At 60.7% G+C, this 23,005-nt stretch overlaps 1 protein-coding gene across 1 annotated transcript in view; it reads left to right on the top strand.

The window, feature by feature from the left end:
- The window catches only part of LOC117644569, a 32,536-nt gene extending 9,925 nt beyond the window's left edge, over positions 1–22,611 (top strand). The window contains exons 2-6 of the mRNA XM_034384129.1: positions 10,094–10,330; positions 10,398–11,239; positions 11,318–11,520; positions 11,679–20,828; positions 20,901–22,611. Coding sequence (XP_034240020.1) covers positions 10,094–10,330; positions 10,398–11,239; positions 11,318–11,520; positions 11,679–20,828; positions 20,901–21,221 — 10,753 coding nt within the window. The 3' untranslated portion in view covers positions 21,222–22,611. The remainder of the gene's footprint in view (positions 1–10,093; positions 10,331–10,397; positions 11,240–11,317; positions 11,521–11,678; positions 20,829–20,900) is intronic.
- Positions 22,612–23,005: the final 394 nt, after the last annotated feature.

The raw sequence follows: 23,005 nt of genomic DNA, 5'->3' as shown, positions 1-23,005 counted from the left end.
GGCTCGCGGAAAGGATACGCGTCGCCAAACGAGGGCTCCAAAAATTTGGAACTCGTCTCCTCCATCGAGCTGGAGCAACAGGTCGTTCGGATCTAGCCGTGGAGGCCGTTGGCACGGTGATGGCCCGCCCTGTGCCAATCCTCTTCGCCCGTGGCGTGGCGTGGCGCGGCGTGCCATGGCACTGTAAGGCAGACGAGCTGGCGCGTTGGCAATTTTTCTTCTTTTTATTTCGCCAGTGGCGGAGCGCGGGGCGCGGGCCGGGCGGGTGGATAGCATCAGTTCGCCAGTGCCAAGTGGCAAGACCGGGCTCATGGCACGGCGTATGGCACGGCCCACCGCCCTCGCTCCTTCATGGCCCCTCGGCACACAATGGCCACGCTCTGTACCCATGGTGCGTCCGTCCATGGTGGGTACGCGGCGGGCTGCCTGCCACGCAGGCGGCGCCGTGGTTGACTCACCCGGAGCGGCGCGGAGCACCGAGCGAACCCAAACAGGATATTTTAATGTCCGCCACGCCTCCGGTCCAGCCGAGACGTCACCCGACGGAGACAGACGTGTGGGGGCGAGGTAGGGCGAGCCGGCGGAGTGACAAGGACAGCACTACGCCCCGGGCCCCTCGGGCCGCGAAGCCGCGGACCAAACAATTGGCTCGCTCTAGCTCCGCCACTGGCTCGCTTTACTGCCCGGCAGTGTGTGTCGGCCAGCCTGGCTCTCCCGCTGATTTTTAAATCGCCACTCGGCGGCGTGGCGGCCCGGCGGTCCTGAAGCAGGCAACGCTAGGCCCGCGCGTCCGCAGTTACGGCGGTGGTGTCCGTCCTGGGCCGACCGGTCCTTATTGCAAGCCTGTGACGTCACCGCTAGACCTGCCGGTGTCTGTCTGTCTGTCTGTCTGTCTGTCTGTCTGTCTGTCTGTCTGTCTGTCTGTCTGTCTGTCTGTCTGTCTGTCTGTCTGTGTGTCTGTGTGTCTGTCCGTCTGTCTCTTTGCTGTCCCTTTAGGGCCCAAGCGATCGAAGCGCAGCCCATCAGGCCCCCGAGCAACAGATGACAGATTAGGTCTGAAAGGAATTGCCGTTACACTGTGGGAACAATTAACCACACAACTCACAATTAGTGAAAAGTGTGGCAAGGGTTTGAAGTACTATTTTTACACTACCGGTGTGGAGTTCCCGTTCAGCAAAACGTCCGTTTGCGCGCATGGTTTACTTTTTCCGAATGGCTCCTGTTGTTGTTGTTATTGAACCGCCTTTGCTGCCTTCCACCGCACAGTAATTAAGGCAGGCGGCCATGCGTGTGTTCGCGGAGGCGGCGGTGGCGGCAGTGTGGTGGCGCAGACGCCGCGGCGGACGCCCTCCAGGACGCCGTCGTCTCCGCCGCACTTGTTGGACTCGCCGGGCATCGCCAATGAATGAAGCGAATGCGAGCAGACGGTGTGCGTGTGTGTGTGTGTGTGTATGTGTCTGTCTGTGTCTGTGTGTGTGAGAAAGATTGTTGTTTCTCTGGCGCCGGTAGGGAAAAGGGGGGGGGGGCAAATGAGCTGTCCTTGATTCCGCGATGTGCGGCATGCCCGGCCATGCCGGTCTAGATCGCCACCGTCGAGGTGCGTAGGTCGAGTAATGCGGCTCTGTTTTTGTTTTTGTTTTTCTGGCGGCCCTGCTGGCCGTGACGCCGTGAAGGGCAAAGAGGATGCGTCCACCGCACTCTAAAAGGCATTAGTGAACACAGGATTTCTACCGGCCGGTTCTGGCGCGCTGTGTAATCACAGGCTGCTGCCGATGATAGGCTGTTGCCTCGTAGATTCGATCAACTGGAGTAGTATTTTAGACTCGCAAATTCCCAACGCGGTTATTAAAATTCCAGTCAGTTTTTTTTTGTCGTTTGCAAATGATTAAAACAACATATTCTAGGATGGTCGAGTTGACCTAGTTGGCTGTCCATTGTTCCAGCGAAATAAGTTACGGCGTTGTCCGTGCCGTTAGGGGATCGATCGGTGGGACCGGTGGGACGCGACCTCGATGCCGGCCTGCTTGGCCTGCCTGCTTTGCCGTTGCTTTGGCTGCTTGCAAGGTGATTAATGCTACCGCCCTGCCACTTCCGTGACGTCACCGGAGGCCTGGAGGGGCGGGTTCGAATACCGCCACTGGCCAAAAGTCAATCACATTTTGCCCAACTTTTGCCTGGCTGTTGCTCACAAACTAGCGGTTGTTGAGGCGTTCCCGAGGTGGGGTATGAAAGAGTAGGGTCCCTAGAGCGCCAGTGCGTTGAGGAAGGCTTTCAACCGCAGCGAGAATGGGACGCAGTGGCTGCCCGAAGTCAGCGAAAAGTCACAAATTTACGAAATAACGATCGGAGCTCGAGGATCGACCTACGAACTGCCGATGCATAATGCAGCCGTACCGACAGAGCCACTGCTCCCCAACTCCAACTCCGGTTCGCGGGAACCAGCAATTAGTCTCCCGAAGTTTGCCCCGAGCCAACAGTGGCGGTGCACAGTGGGCCAGAAGACCGGTGGAGGCGACCAAAACTCTAGCTAAAAACGCGACTAGAGTTTTGGCCGCCTCCACCTGTCCCACTGTGCGGCAGGCCATCGACCACCGCGAGTACTATCCACGCCATCTCTTAGTTTACGGCGTCTGCTTTACACAGTTTTCGCTATTTTTACGGCACCGACAGTCCATCCACCATAAAATAAGTCCATCGCGATGCCTCGCTCGGGGTGCTCACTTTTCCTTTCCCAGTGCTGACTAGCCAGCGAACATGGTTTGTTTATTCCGGCCCGGCCGCTCTCTCGCTCTCGTGGGGCGCTCCGTTGGGGTGCGAGAGAGACAGGCCAGCCAAAATAATGCCCGTCATTACAAAATTCAATCTGTCCGCGGCCTTTGGCTGCCTTTGGCTTCCGACGCCCATAAAGGGTGGGCGTGGGAGAGAGAGAGAGAGAGAGAGAGACAGAGAGAGAGGGGTGTAGTGTGTTGTGCCGCGGGGTTGCCATGGCGCCCGCAGTGCTGTCCCTTGCCGGCGGTGGCGGTCATTCATGGATGCCGGTGCAGGTCCTTCCCCCTCACTCTCGCTTTCCGTGTCAGTGTGTCAGTGCGTGTGTGCGCGCGTCCCACCCCGCGACGGCACCACGCCGCCTGACTGTGGGGTGAAAAGAAGCGGCTGCTAAGCAGCCCACAGTGGGCCAGAAGACCGGTGGAGGCGGCCAAAATTCCAGACGCGTGCAGAGCTCCAGAGTCGCTAAATGGGACTCGAACCGAGCGTGTGACTCCACCAATGGATTCCTCGTTCGGAGAGCAATCCATTGGTGGGGTCACACGTTCGGTTCGAATCCTGCTTAGCGACCCTGGAGCTCAAAACGTGTTTAGAGTTTTGGCCGCCTCCACCGGTCTTCTGGCCCACTGTGCGCCCCGCGAGTGCGAGAGAGACAGCGACAGTTTTCCGCGTTCTAAGCCGCGGTCAAAGTGTCCCCTTGCGGTGTGGTGTGGTGGTTCGGCGGCGCTGGTGTCGGTTCGTCGGACGTCGGACCGCGGAAGAGAGTCGTTGGAGACGAGGCGGCGCGGCGTGGGCGCACCGGACTCGCTGGCGGGGCGGGGCGGGGCGGGGCGGGGCGGGGCGGGGCGGCACTTCCGTTGCGCCAACCTCACCTCACGGCCACGCAGCCACACTGCCATACTGCGGTCCATTTGTCAACCACTTTAAGTACAGAGTGCGGGTACGCGCCGCGAGTTGCGTGCGCGCCTGTGTGTGTGTGTGTGTGTGAATGTGTGTGTGTGTGGCTCGACTTGCAGTGGAGTGCTAATTGAAACGCACGAGCCGTACTGCGAGCTGGGCTGGGGAACATTGACGTTGTGAGCGTGCTGCAGTCTGTCCGTCCGTCCGTCCGTCCGTCCGCCTGTCTCCCGCCGAGGTGGCCAATGCATTCTCCTACAGCCGGGCTTACAGTGGTACTAAGTCTGCCTACACTCGTGTCCGCGGTGCGGCGCTGCGCGTGTTCGGTTCCAGAAAGTCCGGCGTGGCGGGGCGGGGTGGGGCACCGCACCCCGTGGACGGCGCGGCCGGCGAGGCGACGCCCCCACAGCTGGCTGGCCGGCGCGCTGACTCGCCGCCTCGCTGACTCAGCCGTCCAGCCGCGGGAGTGTCTTGGCCTCGGCGGCGCACAGTGGGCCAGAAGACCGGTGGAGGCAGCCAAAACTCAAGACGCGTTTTGAGCTCCAGAGTCGCTAAATGGGACTCGAACCGAACGTGTGACCCCACCAATGGATTCCTCGTTCGGAGAGCAATCCATTGGTTGGGTCACAGGTTCCGTTTGAGTCCCATTTAGCGACTCTGGAGCTCAAAACACGTGTAGAGTTTTGGCCGCCTCCACCGGTCTTCTGGCCCACTGTGCTTCGCCTTGCCGCCTAGTCCGGCTGTGGATTCGAGCCGCGTTTATGATCGAACTGGAGGACCTCCTCTGTCTCGCCCTCGCACTCTCGGGGCGTCACGTGAGGGTGCGAGGGAGACAGAGCGACAAAACGCCGCGTGGCAGCAGTCTGCAGACGCGAAGACTCGAACAGATGCAACACGTATTCGGGACAGGGAATTCCCAGAAGTCACTTCGTGGTGCTGCAGTTCGACCTCGGGCCTGCGTCGGGCCCGGTCGGGCCACACACCGTCACCGCTCGTCCTCAGACAGACAGACAGACGGACAGACAGGCAGACAGACAGGCAGACAGACAGGCAGACAGGACGCGTCGCTCGCCGACCTTGCACTATTGTGCACGCCGTGTGGGCACGTCGGGCACGTCCGTTTGTGTGCTGTGACATCGCGCGGGTTCGACTACCGACGCAGGCAGTCCGCTCCGCGAAAAAAGAATGACAACCCGGTATTCGAACCCTGGTCCCGGTCCGTCGGCCAGGAGTCGTCTCGCCGGACCGCAGGGCGGCAGGACGGCCCACGCAGGCGGGTGTTGAACCCCGACGAGCCCACGCCTCGTCGTGCGTACCGTCTTCTTGTTGACTTCCTGTGCCGTCCCCCCCCCCTTCCTTTGTGTGGCCGGTCTTCGGTCTTCGAGGCGACAGGCGACCGGAGAGTCGCCAATCCGCGCTAAAACCTTCCGGTGTGGGGGCCGCGCCTCCTCGGCCGGGGCCTCGCCGCTCCGAAACGGTGCCTCGTTGCTCTGTCTCTCTCGCACTCGGGGGAGAGGTGCGGCGTTCCGGAACCGGCCTGCTGGCGCTCAATGCCTGTCGCCGAGCACACTGACCCACTGCTTGGCGTCGACGGGGAATCGAGGTGGGGGGGGGGGGGCGTAGGCACCGCGACACCCTGGGACGCCCACTGGAGCCGGCACTGCGAACGAACCAAGGAGGTGAATTTTGCCGAGGGAGACGTCCAGACACGCACAGTGGGCCAGAAGTCCGGTGGAGGCGGCCAAAACCCGAGACGCGTTTTGAGCTCCGGTCTTCTGGCCCTCTGTGCAAGGTGGCGAACTTTGCCCAGGACCTCCAGACACGCCACTGCAAGACGTGCCCCGAAAAACACCGGAACTGCAAGACGGATTGGCGGGCTGTTGCACGTCGCCCTCGACGTCGCCGGTGATCGGCCGAGGTCCCCGTCAGTCGGAGGGGGAGGGGGAGGGGGACTCGTCTTCCACCAATGGGACGCGCGGACGGCGGCCGCGCCAAGTATGGAGGCGGCAGGCGAAGCAAGCGAGGCAGCTATCGCGCTCACACACTGGGCGGGACTCGCTCCAGACTCCAGGCAGCGTCCTGGAGCGCCGTCCTGGAGCGCCGCCCCGAGCCGTCCCAGGTCCCAGCACGATGCAGTCGCCGAAAATCGGGGTCAAAGCGGGAATTTGGTGACAAACCTGCCGGCCCGTTCCTTTTTTTGTTTTCTCCGGTGAAAATGGCGTTTCTGGCCGACTTTGGGCGACCAGTGCGGCCCGATTTCCCGGGTGATCCCGTATTTCGCATGCCAAAGCTGTTAAAAATCATAATTTTTGTATTGTTTTTTTTTTAAATGAAGTGCACCAGCTCCACCCCTCACCCCTTCAGCAATCGATGCTGCGACTCCCCGCGGCAACGCGACCTTGGTCTCGTGAAAGAACACGGCTCTCGTTTGCTGCTTTGCTCGCTTTGCTGCACCGTGTTGCTTCTGTTGGCCCCCTGGGGACCTTAGGGAGGGGGGGGGGGGAGGGCCAAGTAGGGAATTCGATCGCCCCGCTGCGGTACTGCCGAGAAGCGGGCCGAGCGCCGCGCTGCTTCGCGAATGGACCTGCAGGACCGAGCCGAAGCCAAGCCGCTACTATTTGCAGGTTCCCCTCCCCCTCCTCCGTCATCCCCCCTCGCCACCCTCCGTTTGACTTCCGGCCGGATCATTAGACGGAGCACCGAGCGAACAACCGCAGCCTCGGTAGCGATGGGACTAATCGAAGTTCGAGTTCTGTGATCCCATACAGGGTCCCGCTTCCCGCGCACAGTGGGCCAGAAGACCGGTGGAGGCGGCCAAAACTCTAGACGCGTTTTGATCTCCAGAGTCGCTAAATGGGACCCGAACGTGTGACCCCACCAATGGATTGCTCGTTCGGAGAGCAATCCATTGGTGGGGTCACACGTTCGGTTCGAGTCCCATTTAGCAACTCTGTTGCTCAAAACGCGTCTGAAGTTTTGGCCCCCTCCACCGGTCGTCTTTGCCCACTGTGCAAAGCCTACATATTGCCCAGTCGGCAGGCTGAGGTTGGCAACCCTTCCGACACTGGTGCATCGAGCTTTGCGTTACGTGGCAGCACTGCGGTGGGCTATTGGCAGGTGTCGGCCGTTGCGGGCTGCCCTGCCACTGCCGGTCGAAATAAAGAGTGACTGCCCCGCCATGCTGTCCCTGCTGGGCCACTGTGCGCCGCGGCCCGAGGAGGCTCACCTGTGCGCCAAGGCGGCCAAGACCCCAGACCCCTCCGCCGCCGTGCGCTAGTTCTGCCCGGCGGCGTGGCGCGGCGCGGCGGCATGATTATTTCTGAACTCGGCGCGCGTCGCGCCAACCCTTTGCAGGACCGCGTGCCCTGCACGTGCGGCCTGTCTCTTGACACAAAGGTCGCGGGTTCAAATCCGGCCGGCGTTTTCTATTTTTTACATTTTTGTTCATCGGCGTGTTCTAAGTGACATTTATGAACGAGTACCCGAAACTTGGAGTGGGAAACACTTGCAAATTGACTGCGCCTGGAAGGAGGCGGTGTCGTGGCCTTCACCTCTCTCTCCCTCTCTCTCCCACCTTTCAGGACCGTCTGTTGTCACTGCAAACTTTGCCTTTCCGGTCAACATGGTTGCCGCCGAGCGTTCTGCCTCGGGCCAGGCCTGCTGCTGGTCAACAAATCCACGTCGGCTCCCCACCCACTCTTTCCCTGGCCTTGATTTTCCTTTCCACGGCCCCTCGAGCCCCTGCCTGCGTCTGTTCCCCGAGCACTCCTTGCTGGCCACGACGACGGTGTCGACACGTGGGCTGGTGTCCGAGTCGGTCCGACTGCATCGATTCCTCACTCAGCCTCTGTCCCGCTATCGCTACCGGGGCAGGGGCTGTAGGGCCGCAGGGGCGCGAGGGTAGCCCCCCCCCCTCCCCCGTGTCGGTGACCTTCCCTGCCCCTCCGCGGGGGTGGGGGCGGCGTGCCGGCGGGGGCAGCGTGGGGCCGCGCCGTGGCCTGCGCCAGTGGCGGCAACCGCGGCCCGGCCGGCTGGACGTTCCCAGTGCCATAGGCGCCATGGGCTGGTGGCGCTGCCTGCACCGCGCGGCCCGCGTCGTCGGCAAGCTGCTGCACCGCAAGAAGGCCGGCGAGAACGTGTCCGCGGCCAGGGTGGCCGCCGTGGCCGCCGTGGCCTTCAAGGCGTAGACGGCATGGCGGCGACCGCGGTGTACCGCGTCACCATCCCCGTCAGCCTGGCCGCCAGGATGCCGGCCACGGTGTTCGAGGAGGACGACGACGACGACGCGTCGCCGGCCAGCTCCGCGGCCTCGGTGGCCAGCTCGGGGTCCTCCTCGCCGCGCGTCGAGGAGCGCGTCACCAGCGTCACGGTGCTCCGGTGAGACAGTGGCGCTGCGGAGCGCCTGCGGGGTAGGCAACACTGTGCGTTCGGCGCGGCGCTGCATTGGGGTTGCCTACCGCGCAGGCGCCCCGAGAGCCCCTTCAGGGTAGGCCACACGGAGGGTGGAGCGCAGCGCTGCGTTGGGGTTGCCTACCTCGCAGGCGCTCACTCCCACTGGATAGGCGAGGTTGGATCACTTTTTCACCTCCTATTCCCGGCCTTTTCTTTTTCCGAGTCACATTTTTTGGCGGACTATCGTAACTTCTAGATTCATTATTTTTGGGTGGGCCTTCCCCGCGCAGTCCTTCACGAGGGGTGCGGCACCAGTCCGCTCTAGTCCGAAACCACCCCACTGGTATCTAGATAGGCCGAATAAATAAGCAAGGGCCGGTCTGGGCCCGGAGGCCGACCTTGGGGTAGGCCCGTTATAGAGTTACGGCGGCGATCGGGCTGCCGGCTGGCGAAAGTGGTGCGCGTCTACACTGCGAGCCGTGATTAAGGGGCGAAACGTTTCCCTGACGGTGTGGGGGAGTCGGTATGCCGTGTCTCAAATGGAAGGAGGGAGGCAGGCAGGCCGAAGCCGGGCCACCCTCATTCATAATACGGGAGCTCTCTCTCTCTCTCTCTCTCTCTCTCTCTCTCTCTCTCTCTCTCTCTCTCTCTGTGTGTGTGTCTTCCTAAGTGGGTCGCTTCGGTGCACCCCCGCCCTGCGCCGCAGAGTCACTGCATTGCTTATCGTGGGCGACTTCGGCCTACTTGCCCGTTGGGCCGTTGGCGCAGTGGTGTGTGCGCGCTCTCTCTCTCTCCCTCTCTCTCTCTCTCTCTCTCTCTCTCTCTCTCTCTCTCTCTCTCTCTCTCTCTCTCTCTCTCTCACCCGGCGGCCCTGCAGCCGTCCTTGTTCCTCTCCCAGGCCGAATCCAGTCGCTGAAACTAACGCGGGACGCGTCCCTCCGACGGGCGAAGTTGGCGTTTACAGCGGTGGCGCGATCCACCACGTCGGCGATGGCGAGCCTCGATACGAACCGCGAACCGAAGCGCGCCGTCGAGTTGTTGACTGCGGTGTGTTCGCGCTTTGCGCCGCTTGGCGCCGATTCGTCATTTCGGCACCCGACTACTCATTCGAGTTGCAACTTAGTTTCGCTTGGCTGTTGTTATTCACACCTCGCGGTCTCGCGGGACCGACCGACCGAGCCGCGTGATGGGGTAGTTGGGAACCCCCTCCCCTCCCCCTCCCCCTCCCCTCCCTCTGGTAATGACGGCCGGGGGTGAATGGCTCCTGAAAGCGGGGACGTGCATTTAATTTGCCATGCATGCTATTGGCGGCCGTTGGCGGCGAAACACAGCAACTACAGCCGTTAGGGCCCGCCACCCCGCCACCGCACTGTGGGGAGGCGGCGGGACTTAGCAACGAAAATCGGCTCGTCCTTTCGTGAACTACATCCCTTTCAGTCGTTCTTTTTTACCGTTTCCGCCGACCGTCCCTGACCACGTCCTACACGCCACCGCCCAGGCAGTCGTCTTTCGCAACGTCCTTCCCCCGGGCGGGACGATCAAGAAGTGATCACGTGCGTGTTTGCGTGGCCGAGGGGGTAGACGCGTGCATTATTGAGTCCGAGGTGGCGGGTTCGAATCACAGAAGGGGAGTTTTTTTTTGTTGGAGGTCGAAGTCCGCGCGGCCCTTTGGCATTGATCGTGTTTGGTGTGCCCGGCCGTCGAACGCATTAGCCGCGTTGTTTGGAATCACCGTGATAATCTGCTTCCCTATTGACAGTGGCGGCACACACTTCCAGTGCACAGTGGGCCAGAAGACCGGTGGAGGCGGCCAAAACTCAAGACGCGTTTTGAGCTCCAGAGTCGCTAAATGGGCGTCGAACTGAACGTGTGACCCCACCAATGGATTGCTCTTCGAACGAGGAATCCATTGGTGGGGTCACACGTTCGGTTCGAGTCCTGTTTAGCGACTCTGGAGCTCAAAACGCGTCTAGGATTTTGTCCACCCCCACTGTGCCGTGGGATAGGTCACGCTGACGCTCTGCTTGTCCTTCTCCAGGCGCCACCGCTGCCCGCACACGGCCGGCCAGGAGGACAGCCCGCTCAAGCCCAGCGACGCCACGTTCGAGAGCGTGACCCACGCCCGGGAGGCGTACCACGCCTGGGACCTGCACCAGGTGGAGCGGCCCCGGCTGCAGCGCGCGCACACGCAGCTCACGCTCCCTGACGGCGTGGTCCACAGCGAGACCGCCTACCGCCAGGACTACGACGAGAAGAAGGCCGAGAGGCAGACCAGGTCAGTCCACTCTATTCAGAGTCAGGTTCACGCCGCCGGTACTGTTGACTAACTGGGCCGTGTGCAGGTTCCACCATGAGGACCACCTGTACCTGGAGGGCGACTTCACCGGCGAGCGCAGGAACGACTGGGCCACGAAGGGCGAGCGCGCTCCCGTCAAGAAGCCTCAGGACAACCTCCGCCAGGAAGGCGACTTCGCGAAGCGCGAGCTGTCGCCCGTTCGACCCGGGGAGCGCATGCCCGTCGTGAAGCACCCCGACAACCTGAAGCTCGAGGGTGACTTCGCGCAGCGGGAGAGAACGCCTGTCGGGCCGGGCGAGCGGGCGCCCATTGTAAGGCGGCCCGACAACCTCAAGCAGGAGGGCGACTTCGCGAAGCGCGAGCTCTCGCCCGTCCGGACAGGCGAGCGCATGCCCGTCGTGAAGCACCCCGACAACCTGAAGCTCGAAGGAGACTTCGCGCAGCGGGAGAGGACCCCTGTCGGCCCAGGCGAGCGCGCGCCCATCGTGAAGAGGCCCGACAACCTGAAAATGGAGGGAGACTTCGCGCAGCGAGAGCGCACCCCCGTCGGCCCCGGCGAGCGGGCGCCGATCGTCAAACGCCCGGACAACCTTCGCCAGGAAGGCGACTTCGCGAAGCGCGAACTGTCCCCCGTGCGGACCGGCGAGCGCATGCCCATCGTGAAGCACCCCGACAACCTGAAGCTCGAGGGCGACTTCGCGCAGCGGGACCGCACGCCGGTGCAGCCCGGGGAGCGGCCCAAGGCCGTCAGGCCCAGCGACAACCTGCGCATGGAGGGCGACTTCACCGGTGAGAGGACCGTCGTCACGGACTTCTCCACCATGCGGGGCGAGCGCGCCGAGGTGCGGCGCCACGAGGACCATCTCATCACCGGCGGGGACTTCCACGGTGAGGAACGCAACGGAGTTGATGAAGGTTGGTCTGCCCGTGTTCGGCCTCCACCTTCTAACCTTGAAACGTGCGTAGGCATCACCACCCAGCAGCTGGAGTTCACCGGGGAGATGTCGGAGCGGCCCAGGCTGATCCGCCGCAACACGTGGACCAAGCTGGAGGGGGACTTGACGACGGAGACCACCAGCCGGTCCGAGTTCAAGGGCTTCGAGCAGGTGACGAGGACCGAGTCGGTGCAGCGCCGCCAGGACAACCTCACCGTCGGCGGAGCGTTCCACGTAAGTCTGGGGCCTTACGGGTCACCCCACCAATGGATTGCTCTCCGAACGAGGAATCCATTGGTGGGGTCACACGTTCGGCTCGAGTCCTGTTTAGCGACTTTGGAGCTCAAAACGCGTCTAGAGTTTTGGCCTCACTCACACTCCTCTCCCCGCAGGGCGTGACGCAGAGCAGAGAGGACTTCCCCGAGCGGTGGGCCGTCAAGCCGGAGAAGCCGACGCGGCGCGCCGACAACCTGGTGGCCGCGGTGGGGGAGTTCACGACGTCCACGAGCAGCGCGGAGGCCTTCACGGGGCAGCAGAGCACGACGCGCACCGAGGTGAAGCGGCGCCGCGACAACCTCACCACCGAGGGCAGCATGACGTTCGAGTCGTCGTCGCGCACCGAGTTCACGCACAAGACGGCCGAGAAGGAGACCCCCAAGCGGCGGCGCACATGGACCAAGCAGGACGGCGAGCGCCACTTCGAGACCACCAGCTCGGAGGAGTACCGCGCCACCACCACGGTGGACGCGCTCGACGCGCGCCAGGCGCAGAAGCGGCAGCACGACAACCTGCGCATGGAGGGCGAGATGACGGTGGCGCGCTCCAGGGACGACTACAAGGTCGTCAAGGGCGAACGCTTCGATGTGCAGAGGCCCAAGGACAACCTCAAGCCCGAGGGCGAGTTCGAGAAGCGGCCGCGCAGGGACTTCAGCCCCGTCAAGGGCGACCGCGCCGAGGTCAAGAGGCCCAAGGACAACCTCAAGCCCGAGGGGGACTTCGTGCGTCCGCAGCGGGAGAGGGTGTCCCCGGGGGAGCGGCCCAAGCCCATCAGGCCCCAGGACAACCTGCGCCAAGAGGGCGACTTCGAGCGGCCCTCCCAGCAGCCCTACGGCCCCGGGGACAGGGCCCCCATCGTGAAGCACCCCGACAACCTGAGGCTGGAGGGGGACTTCCCGCAGCGAGAGAGAGAACCCGTCCGCCCGGGTGAGAGAGCCCCCATCGTCAAGCACCCGGACAACTTGAAGCTCGAGGGTGATTTCCCGCAGCGAGAGAGAACGCCGGTTAGGCCTGGTGAACGCGCTCCCATGGTGAAACACCCTGACAACTTGAAAATGGAGGGTGATTTTCCTCAGCGCGAACGGACGCCGGTGAAGCCAGGTGAGAGAGCACCTATTGTAAAGCACCCTGACAACTTGAAAATGGAAGGCGATTTCCCCCAGCGGGAGTACCAACCAGTGCGCCCTGGTGAAAGAGCGCCCATGGTGAAGCACCCGGATAACCTGAAAATGGAAGGCGATTTCCCGCAGAGGGAAAGAACGCCAGTAAGGCCTGGTGAACGAGCTCCCATGGTGAAACACCCGGACAATTTGAAAATGGAGGGTGATTTTCCACAGCGTGAACGGACACCCGTAAGGCCCGGCGAGAGAGCTCCGATCGTCAAACACCCCGACAACTTGAAAATGGAAGGCGATTTCCCACAGCGGGAGTACCAACCAGTGCGCCCAGGTGAAAGAGCGCCTATGGTGAAACATCCAGATAACTTGAAAATGGAAGGTGATTTCCCACAGCGGGAGTACCAACCAGTGCGCCCTGGTGAAAGAGCGCCCATGGTGAAACACCCAGATAACTTGAAAATGGAAGGAGATTTCCCACAGCGGGAGTACCAACCAGTGCGTCCTGGTGAAAGAGCACCCATGGTGAAACATCCCGACAACTTGAAAATGGAGGGAGATTTTCCACAGCGCGAAAGGACCCCAGTGAGACCAGGCGAGCGAGCTCCAATCGTCAGACATCCAGACAACTTGAAAATGGAGGGTGACTTCCCACAGAGAGAGCTGCAACCCGTTCGGCCCGGAGAGAGAGCACCCATGGTGAAACATCCAGACAACCTGAAAATGGAGGGAGACTTCCCTCAGCGCGAATTGCAGCCAGTGCGTCCTGGTGAACGCGCCCCGATCATCAGACACACGGACAACCTGAAGACCGAGGGCGAGTTCTCCGAGTACCGGTCGCGCGACGACTACCAGGCCGTGCAGGCGGAGCGGCGGCAGACCGTCCGCCACGAGGACAACCTCCGCGTGGAGCAGGCCGAGTTCTACGACTCGCGCTCCAGCGACGACTACCGCTACCAGCGGGCCGAGAGGGTGACGCAGGTCCGGCACGAGGACAACCTCCGCCAGGAGGGCGAGTTCACGCAGCGGGAGGTGCAAACCGTGAAGCGTGGTGAAATGCGGGCACCTATCAGGCCGCAGGACAACCTGAAGCAGGAGGGCGACTTCGTCCGTCCGACTCCCGAACAAGTGCGGCCTGGTGAACGAGCGCCCGTGGTGAAACATCCCGACAACCTGCGGATGGAGGGAGACTTCCCGCAGAGACACCGAGAACCAGTGCGGCCTGGAGAGAGAGCGCCTATCGTCAAACATCCCGACAACTTAAAAATGGAAGGGGACTTCCCACAGCGGGAATACCAACCAGTGCGCCCTGGTGAAAGAGCGCCCATGGTGAAACATCCGGATAATTTGAAAATGGAAGGCGATTTCCCACAGCGGGAGTACCAACCAGTGCGCCCTGGTGAAAGAGCGCCCATGGTGAAACATCCCGACAACTTGAAAATGGAAGGCGATTTTCCACAGCGGGAGTACCAACCAGTGCGCCCTGGTGAAAGAGCACCCATGGTGAAACATCCCGACAACTTGAAAATGGAAGGCGATTTTCCGCAACGTGAGAGGACTCCAGTTCGGCCGGGTGAGCGAGCCCCAATTGTTAAGCACCCAGATAATTTGAAAATGGAAGGCGATTTCCCGCAGAGGGAAAGAACCCCCGTGAGGCCTGGTGAACGAGCCCCCATGGTAAAACACCCCGACAATCTGAAAATGGAGGGAGACTTTCCACAGCGGGAGTACCAACCCGTTCGCCCTGGTGAAAGGGCACCCATGGTGAAGCATCCGGACAATTTGAAAATGGAGGGCGACTTCCCGCAGCGTGAACGGACGCCGGTGAGGCCAGGTGAGAGAGCTCCGATTGTGAAACATCCTGACAACCTCAAGATGGAGGGAGACTTCCCACAGCGTGAGCTGCAGCCTGTTCGCCCTGGTGAACGCGCCCCCATGGTGAAGCACCCTGACAATCTAAAAATGGAGGGAGACTTCCCACAGCGGGAGCGAGAGCCTGTCCGCCCTGGTGAACGTGCACCAATCGTAAAACACCCCGACAACTTGAAGATGGAAGGGGACTTCCCTCAGCGAGAACGCACCCCAGTGCGACCTGGGGAACGCGCACCAATGGTGAAGCACCCAGACAACCTTAAGATGGAGGGCGACTTCACCCAACGCGAAATAACACCAGTTAAACCTGGTGAGAGAGCGCCCATGGTGAAGCACCCCGACAACCTCAAGATGGAGGGAGATTTCCCACAGCGCGAACGTGAACCTGTTCGTCCAGGTGAGCGAGCTCCGATTGTGAGACATCCAGATAATTTGAAGATGGAAGGCGACTTCCCTCAGCGAGAACTGCAACCGGTGGGTCCTGGCGAGAGGGCACCCATGGTGAGACATCCCGACAACCTGAAAATGGAGGGAGACTTCCCACAACGCGAAAGGACTCCAGTCAGGCCGGGCGAACGCGCTCCAATCGTGAAACATCCCGACAACCTCAAGATGGAGGGAGATTTCCCTCAGCGAGAGCTGCAGCCTGTACGGCCTGGTGAACGCGCCCCCATGGTGAAACACCCCGACAACCTCAAGATGGAAGGAGATTTCCCACAGCGTCACTATGAGCCAGTCCGCCCTGGTGAACGCGCCCCCATGGTGAAACACCCGGACAACCTTAAGATGGAAGGCGACTTCCCACAACGCGAAAGAACGCCAGTAAAACCAGGAGAACGAGCCCCGATCGTAAAACATCCCGACAACCTCAAGATGGAAGGAGACTTCTCCCAGCGCGAGTTGCAGCCTGTACGACCTGGTGAAAGAGCACCCATGGTGAAGCACCCTGATAATCTGAAAATGGAAGGCGATTTCCCTCAACGCGAGAGGACGCCCGTCAAACCTGGCGAGAGAGCACCTATTGTGAAGCACCCCGACAACTTGAAAATGGAGGGCGATTTCCCACAGAGAGAGTTGCAGCCTGTCCGTCCCGGTGAAAGGGCACCCATGGTGAAGCATCCTGACAACCTAAAGATGGAGGGTGAATTCACGCAGAGAGAGCTACAGCCGGTACGGCCGGGAGAAAGAGCTCCCATGGTGAAACACCCAGATAATCTGAAAATGGAGGGAGACTTCCCACAACGCGAAAGGACTCCAGTGAAACCAGGCGAGCGCGCTCCAATCGTCAAACACCCAGACAACCTCAAAATGGAAGGCGACTTCCCGCAGAGAGAGTTGCAGCCAGTGCGTCCCGGAGAAAGAGCGCCCATGGTGAAGCACCCCGACAACCTGAAGATGGAGGGCGATTTCACCCAGAGAGAACTCGAGCCAGTGCGTCCCGGTGAACGAGCACCTATGGTGAGGCACGCGGACAACTTGAAGATGGAAGGGGACTTTGCACAGCGGGAGGTGGTCACTGTCCAGCGTGGTGAAAGGGTGGCCGTGGTGAAACATGAGGACAACCTCAAGACTGGCGGAGAGTTCACGGTGACGCGCACCCGCGATGACTTCACTGGTGAACAGGCCGAGCGCCGCGAAGTCACCATCCGAGAGGACAACCTGAAGACCGAGGGCGAGTTCACCGAGTACCGGTCGCGCGACGACTACCAGGCCGTGCAGGCGGAGCGGCGGCAGACCGTCCGCCACGAGGACAACCTCCGCGTGGAGCAGGCCGAGTTCTACGACTCGCGCTCCAGCGACGACTACCGCTACCAGCGGGCCGAGAGGGTGACGCAGGTCCGGCACGAGGACAACCTCCGCCAGGAGGGCGAGTTCACGCAGCGGGAGGTGCACACGGTGGTCCCTGCCGAAATGCGGTCGCCCATCAAGCCGCAGGACAACCTGAAGCAGGAAGTTGACTTCGAACGCCCGAAACCGCAGGCGGTGACCCCTGGCGAGCGGCCCAAGCCAGTAAAGCCCAAGGACAACCTTAAGCCCGAGGGCGACTTCGAGCGGCCGCAGCCACAAGAGGTGCGGCCCGGCGAGCGCGCGCCCATCGTGAAGCACCCCGACAACCTCAAGATGGAGGGGGACTTCCCGCAGAGGGAGCTGCAGCCGGTGAAGCAGGGGGAGCGCGCGCCGATCGTCCGCCATCCGGACAACCTGAAGCAGGAGGGAGACTTCGCGCAGCGGGAGCGGGAGGAGATCAAGAAGGGGGAGCGTGCACCCATCATCAAGCACCCCGACAACCTCAAGATGGAGGGCGACTTCCCTCAGAGGGAACTGACACCAGTAAGGCCGGGGGAGCGCGCCCCCATGGTGAAGCACCCCGACAACCTCAAGATGGAGGGCGACTTCGCGCAGCGGGAGAAGACCCCCGTGAGGCCCGGGGAACGCGCCCCCATCGTGCGCCACCCGGACAACCTAAAGCAGGAGGGCGACTTCGCGCAGCGCGAGCGCGAAGAGATCAAAAAGGGCGAACGCGCGCCCATCATCAAGCACCCCGACAACCTCAAGATGGAAGGGGACTTCCCCCAGAGGGAGAGGACCCCGGTAAGGCCCGGAGAGAGGCCGCAGCCCGTCAAGCCCAAGGACAACCTCAAGCAGGAGGGCGACTTCGTGCGTCCGGAGCCGGAGCAGGTCCGGCCGGGTGAGCGTGCGCCCATCGTCAAGCACCCCGACAACCTGAAGATGGAGGGCGACTTCCCGCAGAGAGAACTGCAGCCAGTTCAGCCCGGCGAGCGCGCACCCATCATCAAGCACCCCGACAACCTGAAGATGGAGGGTGATTTCCCTCAGAGAGAACTGCAGCCAGTTCAGCCCGGCGAGCGCGCACCCATCATCAAGCACCCCGACAACCTCAAGATGGAGGGTGACTTCGACCGCCCCGAGAAGGTCCCCGTCGGTCCCGGAGGCCGGGCGCCCATTGTTAAGCATCCCGACAACCTCAAGCTGGAAGGCGACTTCGACCGCCCCGAAAAGTCCCCGGTTGGGCCCGGAGGTCGTGCGCCCATTGTCAAGCACCCCGACAACCTCAAGATGGAGGGTGATTTCCCTCAAAGGGAACTGCAGCCGGTTCAGCCCGGTGAGCGTGCACCCATCATCAAGCACCCCGACAACCTGAAGATGGAGGGCGACTTCCCCCAGAGAGAACTGCAGCCGGTTCAGCCCGGTGAGCGCGCACCCATCATTAAGCACCCCGACAACCTCAAGATGGAGGGTGACTTCGACCGCCCCGAGAAGGTCCCCGTGGGTCCAGGAGGCCGCGCACCCATCGTGAAGCACCCCGACAACTTGAAGATGGAGGGTGACTTCGCGCAGCGCGAGAGGACACCAGTGAAGCCCGGAGAAAGAGCCCCTATCGTCCGCCGGCCCGACAACCTCAAGCCTGAAGACGGTGAGTTCACCAAGCGAGAGAAGTCCCCCGTGCGCCCAGGAGAACGCGCTGCCATCGTGAAGCACCCCGACAACCTCAAGATGGAGGGCGACTTCACGAAGCGTGAGCTGGTGCCCGTGCAGCCCGCAGAGAGAACCACGATCGTCCGCCACGACGACAACCTGCGCGTGGAGGGCGACTTCGTGGACCACCGGTCCCGCGACGACTACCAGGCCGTCACCACGGAGCGCACCAAGGCGGTGCGCCACGAGGACAACCTCCGCGTGGAGCAGGCTGAGTTCACCGCCACGCGTTCCAGCGACGAGTACCGGCACGCCACGGCCGAGCGCGTGGAGGTGGTGCGCCACGAGGACAACCTGCGCATGGAGGGCGAGTGGAACATGCAGCGCAGGGACGACTTCGTGGCCGTCAAGGGCGAGCGCTCCGAGATCCGCCGCCACGAGGACAACCTGCGCATGGAGGGCGAATTCGTGCAGCGCGAGCGCGAGGAGGTGAAGAGGGGGGAGCGGGCCACCATCGTCAGGCACAACGACAACCTCAAGCTGGAGGGAGACTTCGAGCGGCCCGAGAAGGCGCCGGTCGGGCCGGGAGGCCGAGCTCCCATCGTGAAGCACCCCGACAACCTGAAGATGGAGGGAGACTTCGCCCAGCGAGAGAGAGACGAGATCAAAAAGGGCGAGCGAGCGCCGATCGTGAAGCACCCCGACAACCTGAAGCAAGAGGGCGACTTCGAGCGGCCCCTCAAGGAGAAGCCGCAGCCGGGCGAGCGCGCCAACATCATCAAGCACCCCGACAACCTGAAGCTCGAGGGAGACTTCGACCGCCCCGAGAAGTCGCCGGTTGGGCCGGGGGGCCGCGCCCCCATCGTGAAGCACCCCGACAACCTGAAGCTCGAGGGCGACTTCGACCGGCCCGGCAAGGAGAACGTCGGACCCGGCGGCAGGGCCCCGATTGTGAAGCACCCCGACAACCTGAAGCTCGAGGGCGACTTCGACCGGCCACAAAAGCAAGCTCCTGGCACGCCCGACCGCGCCAAGGTGGTCAAACGGCCCGACAACTTGAAGCTGGAGGGCGACTTCGACCGACCCAAGAAGTCCCCGGTCGGCCCCGGCGGCCGCGCACCCATCGTCAAGCACCCCGACAACCTGAAGCTCGAGGGAGGTTTCGACCGGCCGGAGAAATCGCCAGTCGGGCCCGGTGGCCGCGCCCCCATAGTGAAGCACCCCGACAACCTGAAGCTGGAGGGCGGCTTCGACAGGCCCAGCAAGGACAAACCAGGCCAGCCGGACCGAGCTCAAATCATCAAGCGCCCTGACAACTTAAAACTGGAGGGTGATTTTGACCGTCCACCGAAGTCCCCCGTTGGTCCCGGTGGCCGCGCCCCCATCGTCAAACACCCCGACAACCTCAAGATGGAGGGCGACTTCGAGCGTCCGCAGAAGTCCCCCGTTGGCCCCGGCGGCCGCGCCCCCATCGTCAAGCACCCCGACAACCTCAAGATGGAGGGCGACTTCGCCAAGCGGAAGGTGGAGGTGGTGGGGCCCGGCGAGCGCGCCGAGGTGGTCCGCCGCCAGGACAACCTCAAGATGGAGGGCAAGTTCGAGAGCAGGCACACCGAGGTGATCCCCACCAAGGGCGAGCGCGCCACCGTGCGTAGGCCCGAGGACAACCTCAAGCTGGGCGGCACCTTCCAGGCGGAGACGACGCTCAAGTCCGAGTTCAAGGCCACCAAGGGCGAGCGCGCCGAGGTGCGCAGGCACGAGGACCAGCTCAAGATGAACGGCGGCAAGATGGAGTCGCAGACCACCAGCAAGGAGACCTTCGTCCAGAGGGTGGAGTCACCGTCCAAGACGCAGGTCGCCCGCCGCCACATGGACTCGCAGATCTCGCTGGGCCAAGAGACCGTCGCCATGGAGACCAAGGCCTCGAGAGCCTCCAAGGCGCACAAGGACTCGACCTCCAAGACGACCAGCCGCACGTCGACGGACACCAAGGTGCTGGCGGACGGCACGAAGGTGACGGTGACGCGCACGGAGCACGAGACGCGCACCGCGGGCGAGGTGAAGACCGCCTCGCAGCAGCACGAGTCCAAGGCCACCATGGAGACGTCCTCGACGTCCTCCAGCAGGCAGCAGGAGCAGCGCCAGCGGACGCACGCCGTCAGCAGCGAGTTCAAGCAGGCCCTGAGCGGCGAGGCCTTCCAGGAGAGCCCCGGCTCGCCCGCCGGCCATCAGCGTCGCAACGTCATCACCGCCGAGGCCGTGACCAACCAGGTGCTGCACCGCAAGGGGGCCACCACGTCCACCGAGGCCCTGCACACCAGCTCCACCGCGGCCTCGGCCCAGCGCAAGAGCATCTGCAGCCTGGACCAGAGCGGCCAGTACATCAGCGGCTCCAGCCAGAGCCAGGACAGGCGCAGCCTGAGCGCACTCCACCGCCAGCAGCAGGAGCAGCACCAGCACCAGCAGTCCCGGCAGGAACACCACCAGCAGTCAAGACAGGAACACCACCTGCAGTCCCGGCAGGAACACCAGCAGTTCCGCCAGGAACACCATCAGCAGTCAAGGCAGGAACACCATCAGCAGTCAAGGCAGGAACACTACCAGCAGTCCCGGCAGGAACACCACCAGCAGTCAAGGCAGGAGCACCACCAGCAGTCCCAGCAGATGCGGCAGGAGCTTCACCAGCAGCAGCAGCTACAGCTGCGCCAGGAGCAGCAGATGCGGCAGCAGGTGGTGCAGTCGCAGCAGCAGAGTCAGCAGCAGAGCCAGCAGACCCACCAACGCCGCTCGTGGTCGTCGAGCATGCAGCAGGACCAGATTCGCATTGGCGGAAGCATCATTGTAAGTACTTGTCTCAATTGCTTTTCGAGATATCTTTTTTAAGAAGTTGGTGGCTAATTTGACTTGACGCAGGGCCAACAACAGATCGAGAGCCGGTCGTACGGCAGCCCCTCGCTGCCGCTGGCAGTGGCGGGGGTGTCGTCGGCGCAGCTCAACCAGCGCTCCTTCGGCACGCGGAGGGCCAACGCCTCCAGCATCTCCACCATCCTGGCGGACAGCAGCACCACCAGCAGCAGCACGCGCGTCACCTCGCTGTACAAGGCGGAGTACGAGCCCCGCGTGGTGGGCCCCTGCCCCGCGGCGCGCCTGGCCGCCGCCGCCGACCCCGCCCCCTTCAGGCACACCCGCGACACCAAGGCGCACCGCTTCTTCCTGCCCACCGTGTCCAACTGACCCCGGCCGTCCCGGCCGTCCGCGGCGCCTGCCTCTCCCTGGCGTGACCCCGGCGCCCTCCGCCAGGACGCACTGTGCCGCATCACCGTGCTCCTGAGGGCAGGATGAGGCCCACGTCTCGCTTCTGGAGGGTTGTTCCCGAGAGGCGTTGCATCTCTCTCACTCGGAACTACTGTCTTGCAGACTTTTGCTGCGATGGTTTGCAACCGACTGCTCACGTTTCACTTGTGACTGAGTTTTTAAAAAAAGTGCCAACGTGCTTCCAGAAATGTTTGTAAATTAGTTGTTAGACTTGTGGAGTTGTTATTCCATTTAACTGACGAGTGTGGCGTTTCTGCAATTCGCGTAAACGACACTCATCAGGGCTTAGAAGTATTTTGAAAACTTTTTACTTTTGCTTAGTTTTATGAGTAAGTTTGGAGCCTCACTTTTATACTTGCCCTGGATCATGAAAAAATACTTCATGTATCCTATGTGTATAAAATATTCTCTGGAGAATTTTTGGATCTGTGCCAGGCTGTTCTCAGAACACTGCAATTATTTATTAGAAACTAACATGGTGTTCTGAAGGTGTTAAAATGCAGAAGTAGAGCTTTTAGTTTTACTTGCACTGTATTTTGCATCCACATCAGCAAACAGGACGAGGTCACAATGTGACCAATATGCATGGACTTTTGCATGCTGCAATTTTTTGACTGCTTTTGGTATTTTAAGAATGCGAAAAATGGTGAATGTGATATAAAGGCTTGTAATTTTCTAGGTACTTTTCATACTTTTGTAACATTTTAATTCAGAAACTAGATGTGACTTTTCAAGATGAGCCCGAATTGATCTGTGATACAAAAGTTGAAATTTATAGTCCCTTTAGGGAAGTGACAACATAAGCATCAAGTAGCAAGTGCCATATTGGATGCCCAGAGTCATCAAGTCAGTTACCCAACTTTTTCTACCAGGCAGCTCAAGATACATTCCCTCTTTAACATGGTGCTATTTTTATTTATTTTCAAAATCACTTTTCTGTGATTTAAAGAGAACTTTCTTTCTTCAAATATACCTTATGAAAGAGTGCACTATTTTTATGAGTTGTACAGTAGTTCTCATGAAAGTATTTTTGGACAAGTAATGCCACTTTGAACTATTTTGACAGTGATAACTGCTATCATTTTTCAAAGTTTATTTTGTTATCATGCATAATATTTATTTTCATACTCAATTTTTTTTTATTTTCTCTCGTATTTTCATTTCACTTCTTTATTGTTTCTGTTTAGGTTGTTTTAATTTATGCATTTCATTTGCTTATGCCTTTGTAACTTTCATTTTTGTTTTTGCTATGCCCCCACAATGCCCCCATGTAGTTTGTTTTCATTAATAAAAATATTCTATTCAACAACTTTTTTTTTTGTTTCATTTTGCACGCATCACAGATTATTATTTTTGTTGCTCACTGTCTGTCTCCCTCTTTACCTTCTATTATCCATTTCAAATTTTTAAAGAGATTGTAGTTTACGTAAAGTATTATTCCAAATTTAGAAACTGTAGGATCTTTATCTTAGTTGATTCATGAAGAATAAATACACAAACTGCAAAGTCGCAGTCACAGCTGCTCCATACTCATTTGTGATCTGCTCGAGCAATGCATCCTCAGCACTGAATAGGATCCACTCCTACAGTCTGCCTTGAGATTGCATTTTGCTACATTTGTAAGAAAAAGTGGGGAATACAAGCTTTTGTGACTTTGTAGAAGTTTGTGTAACTAATTTTTTTAAAACAAAAAAATCTATTAA

This window comes from Thrips palmi, unplaced genomic scaffold, assembly GCF_012932325.1.
Source record: "Thrips palmi isolate BJ-2018 unplaced genomic scaffold, TpBJ-2018v1 HiC_scaffold_18, whole genome shotgun sequence".
In the NCBI taxonomy this organism is placed as follows: Eukaryota; Metazoa; Arthropoda; class Insecta; order Thysanoptera; family Thripidae; genus Thrips; species Thrips palmi.
Note: the sequence above shows the minus strand (reverse complement) of the source record. Positions and strands in the feature narration are given on the sequence as shown.